Source organism: Sorex fumeus, unplaced genomic scaffold (genome assembly GCF_029834395.1).
Source record: "Sorex fumeus unplaced genomic scaffold, SorFum_2.1 ptg000003l, whole genome shotgun sequence".
Lineage (NCBI taxonomy): Eukaryota > Metazoa > Chordata > Mammalia > Eulipotyphla > Soricidae > Sorex > Sorex fumeus.
In genome coordinates this window covers 20,437,604-20,443,603 of record NW_026606060.1, presented here as the reverse complement: position 1 = coordinate 20,443,603, position 6,000 = coordinate 20,437,604, and the positions used below count along the sequence as shown (strand labels likewise).

The window sequence follows — 6,000 nt, the reverse complement described above, 5'->3', positions numbered from 1 at the left end:
TCGGCCACATGCAAGGCAAACGCCCTACCCGCTGTGCTATCGCTTTTAGCAATTGTTTAAAATATTTTGCTGGTTCCTCATTAGGTGAATATATATTTAGGAGTGAGTTCTTCCTGATGTACCTGATCATTTAAGAAAATGACACTGTCTCATAATTTTTTTTTACCCTGGAGTCTTATGTCATGATATTAGTATGGCACCCCAGCCTTTTTGAAGGAGTTGTTTATCAAATATTCTGTGTAAAAGGAGTGAGCAAAACTGAGTCTTAACTTTACCGCGAATTGTACAATAAAGACAGGAGGATCAAATGGCACCATACTGTTTTATTTCAATCCTCAAACACTTTATAAGGAGGAGACAACTTCTGATGCCAAACCATGCAAGCAACAAACAGTCAAGGGACAAAATACAAACAACGGAAAGACAATCACGGAAAGAGATTTCACATTTCACAGCAGCACTTTGGCAGTACTGGCAAGTCGTTATTTTTGGAGCCCTGCTTCCAACAACCGGAGTCTGAATGAACCGCCTAGAGCAATCACACCTTCTCGATGACAGTTATACCCGGGGTCACTACACAGCACAGTGCTCCCCTCGCCAGACTTTTGTAAACCTCATCTTAGAATCTGCAACTAGGTATTGTGCGTGATCAGAAAGAGAACCAAACAACAGAACAGAGTGTGGTAGAAAAGTAAACAAACTTTAATGTTTCCAGTAAGGCATCGAGGAATCACTGCTGGCTGGGCTCTTCATTTCACCAGTTCAAAGAAAAGTTTGATTTTACATTTCTCAGCAAACCCCAATATTCAGAAGCTTAACCAGCGAGCTCAAGTTAAAAATCTAAAAGACAGTCCCCTTCTTTTTTTAATTTTTTGGTAAATGTTTCATATAAAACATGAAATCAAGTTCTACTTTTTCTTTTTTTAAAAAAAAGAGTATTTTAATAGTAAAAATATATATGTTTATATTTCTCTTTTAAAAAGACATTTAACAATACTTTGTAAGATGGGGTTTTTTGCCCCCGACCCCTCACTGCTCGCCGTCCACCTGGCACAGACGCGTTAAGGCACAGGCTCCTGCGGGCTGGGGGCTCCAGGTGGGCACGGCGCACTGCAGGGTCAGCAGAAAGGTTTCTCTCTCATGTTCACGGAGCCGTCCTGCATCCCAAAGTAGACTCTCTCGGCCATGTTGATGAAGAGGCCAGTGTCCACCACACCTGAAGGAAAAGGTGAAAAGAAGCACTAAGTTTCAGCTGCTCACGGCACGAAGGGAATCATGGGCCATAGGGTCGGCAGAGCAGCCTGGACAAGCGGAGAGAGTCAAGCCTTTCCCCGGGCAGGCCCTTTCTCGGCCGGGCTCTCCTTCTAAACCCAGAGGGCCAAGCTTTGTTCTGCCTCGGGGCCACTGGACTAGTTGTCTTCAGCGCTGGTTCTTCTGACAGAGCTATCAGATGACAAATAGCCTTTTAAAAATAATTTTGGGGGGCTGGAGTGATAGTACAGTGGATAGGGCAATTGCCTTGCACGTGGCCGACCCGGGTTTGATTCCCAGCATCCCATATGGTCCCCTGAGCACTGCCAGGAATGATTCCTGAGTGCAGAGCCAGGAGTAACCCCTGTGCATCACCGGGTGTGACCCAAAAAGCAAAAAAAAAAAAATTTTAGGGGCTGGAGCAATAACACAGCAGGTAAGGCATTTACCTTGCACATGGCCGACCTGGGTTCGATTCCCAGAATCCCGTATGGTCCCCTGAGCACCGCCAGGAGTAATTCCTGAGTGCAAAGCCAGGAGTAACCCCTGTGCATCGCCGGGTATGACCCCAAAAGCAAAATAATAATAATAATAATAACAATTTTTAGAAGTTTTTTAAATAACTGTGAATTACAGAGTTACAAAGTCATTTTAAGTTCTTGTCATACAGTGCTCCAACACTAGTGCCTTCACCAGTGTCCACTTCCCTTCACCAATGTCCCATTTCCCTCCTAGTCTGATTCTAGAGCAAGCGCTTTTCCCCTCCACCCTTGTCCTAATGGTGGGGCGAGAGCCAAGAGTAAGCCCTGAGCACATATTGGTGTGGCCCAAAATAGAACAAGTAAAACAAACAACTCTCCTAATCAACAAGACCAATAACCTAGGGCCTGAGAGACAGTTCAATAAGCTGAGTGCATGATTTGCATTCAAGAAGCCCAGGTTCAAGCCTGGGCACCACGTGATTCCCCAAGTACCATCAAGAGTGACCTCTGAGCATAGAGCCAGTGGTAAACCCTCAACACCTCCAAACGTGGCCCTAAAACCAACACCTCCAAACGTGGCCCTAAAACCAAAAATATAAAAAGAGAACATATTCATATCTAATGTTCCAGCAATTCTTCTATTATTAGGCACACATATGGTTAACAAAAAGCAAAGAAGAATAAATCTAGCAGCACTTTCCTAACAGCTAAAAACTAGAAACACCCAAATGCCCATGAAGAACAGAATGGGTATTTCTTTTCACCCATATAAATGATTTAGGTAATATGAATTATCAAAATATATGTATTCACATACTGTAGCACTGTAGCACTGTCCTCCTTTGTTCATCAATTTGCTCGAGCGGGCATCATTTACGTCTCACAACAAATTGAGACTTGTTACTGTTTTTGGCATATCGAATACGTCACAGGTAGCTTGCCAGGCTTTGCCATGCGGGCAAGATACTCTCAGTAGCTTGCCGGGCTCTCCAAGAGGGGTGGAGGAATCAAACCCGGGCCGGCCACATGCAAGGCAAATGCCCTACCCACAGTGCTAAGTTACCTACAGAAAAAGGTTGGTGAACCTGCACACACTGTAATGGAAAAGTAAAGTGAAGCAAGGGAGGGAATGCAATCGAGCAGACTCACATACACTTATTCTTTGATCTAGTATTCCCTTCTAGCAAAGGACTGGAAACAAATGCCCACTAAAGAGGATATGACTAAGTGGGGGGCTACAGCGATAGTACAGCAGGTAGGGCATTTTGCCTTGCATGTCGTCGACCTGGGTTCGATTCCCAGCATCCCATATGGTCCCCTGAGCACAGCTAGGAGTAACCCCTGTGCATCGCCAGGCGTCACCCAAAAAGAAAAAAAAAAAAGACACAGTTACTTTATTTTTGTTTTGGGGTCACACCTGGCTGTGCTCAGGGTTTACTCCCTGGCTCTGCACTCAGGGACCACTGGGTTCAAGTGCCAGGGATCAAATCTGGGTCAGTCACATGCAAGGTACAAGCCCTACCCACAGTACTATCACTCCAGCCCCACGGAGTTATTTTAAGGAGAAATCCTCATCCATTGTTGGTGATTTGGAATACTGTCTCGTTTATCTGTGGAAAACAATACAAAGATCTATCCAAATATATAGGAATAGAATTACCATACATTCCACTTCTTGGCACCTATCCCCAAAACATAAGTACATTAATCCAAAAGGATATATGCACACCTTTGTTCATCATCACACGTAATACAATAGCCAAGATACAGAAACAACCCAAACACCCAACTACAGATGAATGGATCGAGAAGCTATGGTATATAAACTATGACAATGATAAATAATCACTCTGGGCAAAACTGAGTGTTGAAAGGAGGTAAAGTGATATACATGATAACCTCTCAGTAACAGCACTGCAAAGGACAGTGCTTAAAATGGGGGGAGGGAGAGGGAGGGACAGAAGGGAAGTGGGAGGGAGGGAGGGAGGGAGGGAGGGAGGGAAGGAGGGGGAGGGAGAAGAAAAGTATCTGCCAGAGAGGCAGGCTTGGGGGTCGGGGGCAGGAAGAAACTGAGAACATTGGTGGTGGGAAATGTACACTGGTGAAGGGATGGAATTATTGGAGGATTGTTATGACTTAAACCCAATCATGAATAACTTTGTAACTGTGTTCCTCACAGTGATTCAATTTAAAAAAAAAAGAATAAAGAAGTTATGGTGTGTCTGTATATATATCTCTATATACACATATGGTATATATGTTCTATATGTAATGGAATACTATATATATTACATTATGTATATGGAATATGCATATAGTATATGCAACTCTAAGAAAGGAAAAAAAAAATCACACGATTTGTAGCAACAGAGATGGAGCTAGAGGATATCATGCTGAGTGAAGGCAGTCAGAAAAAAAGGGGTAGATACAGAATGATCTCTTTTTATGTGGGACTTAAAGATACACAGAAAGGGATCAACAATGGTCCAAAGACATAATGGGAGAACTGATTGAGTCAGAGGTACCTAGGAGAGATGGAGCTTGGGGTTGTCGGAAGAAGGAGGGGTTACACTGGTCATGAGTGTTGTGCTGAAATTATGTGCATGAGAAACCATTATTAATAGTACTGTAAACCATAGAATCTCAATTTTAAAATAAGAAAAAATATTGGGGGGCAGGGCTGGAGTTATAGCACAGTGGATAGGGCGTTTGCCTTGCATGTAGCCAACCCGGGTTCGATTCCTAGCATCCCATATGGTCCCCCGAGCACCGCCAGGAGTAATTCCAGAGAGGAGAGCCAGGAGCAACCCCTGTGCATCGCCAGGTGTGATCCAAAAAGCAAGAAAAAAAAGAAAAAAAAAAGAAAAGAAAAATTGTTTAAAAAATCTTACTTTTGCAAAATCATTCAATAATCTCCATAGGAAGTAAAAAAGGGAAGACCAGGGAGTTGAGAACTCTGGGGTAGATCCCTGGAAACACATAACAATTTTTTTAAATAAAAAAGTAGAAAAAAGAATATGTATTCTATGTGCTGTCATTTATCTGGAAAAGAGTAAGATAAGGATAGGGGATTTACATGCTTTTACCAAAACTCATTTCATGGAGGACAAATAATTTCAGGAACATTGGCTGTCTCCAGATGGAAAAAGGTGGGTGGAGGGGTGAAAGGAAGAGACTCATCACTATTTACTCTTAGACCATTTACTCCGAACTATATAAACACAAAAGGATAAAATTAAATTTCTAAACATACTCACAAATGCATAAATAATTAAAATTATCATCAACAAAAAGCCATTTGGTAGAGTAAAGAGCAGCTAAAACATGGAAGTTTTCTGAAAACACACTATGCCGGCATGGCGAGAGCTTGCCTAAAATACTTAAAAGTGGACACTCAAGACCCACCCTTGGCAGAAATTCTGTAATGCAGCTTTGACTGAATCCAAGAAGCCAATTCAGGTTCCAGAAAGATTTCATAGGGAAAGAGAGAGATGAATGGCAGCAGTGCCCCTTAGAACAACCTCTCTCCTGTTGACTGAGGGGGTGGGGGGGACTTATCCACCCGGAGCCTGCTCTCCCAAACAGTGCAAAGGGAGGAGATAAAGCAACAGGGGCACATTAGCTTTGCTGCTTCGACAGAGACCTCTGGATGTGGCATCATCTTATGGAAGATCCAAGAGCATGGATCTGCCTTGCACCAAGTCAGCCAGTTGTGTGTGTGTGTGTGTGTGTGTGTGTGTGTGTGTGTGTGTGTGTGTGTGTGTACACAGACTGTCACAAACCAACATTAACTGTCACTGTCACTGTCCTACCATTGTTCATCGATTTGCTCAAGCAGGCCCAGTAACGTTGTGAAACTTGTTACTGTGTTTGGCATATTGAATACGTCACAGGTAGTTTGCCAGGCTTTGCCGTGCGGGCGAGATACTCTCAGTAGCTTGCCAGACTCTCCAAGAGGGGCGGAGGAATCGAACTCGGGTCGGCTGTCTCGGCCGCATACAAGGCAAACGCCCTACCTGCTGTGCTCCAACGCAAACCAATATTTCAATAAAAATAATTAAAAAGTGGGAAAAAAAAGAACAGCAAGTCCACAAAAATCAAAGCAGCCACATCCAGGCTCCTGGAAGAAGACTATACAGAGAGGGTGTAATTCTCAAGACAAAACAAGGCCCCTCTGACCCGCCATCAGTACCCAGTCTCCCCTAAACAAAGCCACTAACTAAATTCCTGGGGTCAAAGGCAAATGTGTGATGTCAGAAACCCAAAA

The 6,000-nt window shown here is 43.5% G+C and overlaps 1 protein-coding gene across 1 annotated transcript in view; it reads right to left on the bottom strand.

Moving 5' to 3' along the window:
- Positions 1-303: 303 nt before the first annotated feature.
- The window catches only part of RPIA (ribose 5-phosphate isomerase A), a 48,718-nt gene continuing 43,021 nt past the window's right edge, over positions 304-6,000 (bottom strand). Inside the window, exon 9 of the mRNA XM_056116765.1 lies at positions 304-1,216. Coding sequence (XP_055972740.1) covers positions 1,119-1,216 — 98 coding nt within the window. The 3' untranslated portion in view covers positions 304-1,118. The remainder of the gene's footprint in view (positions 1,217-6,000) is intronic.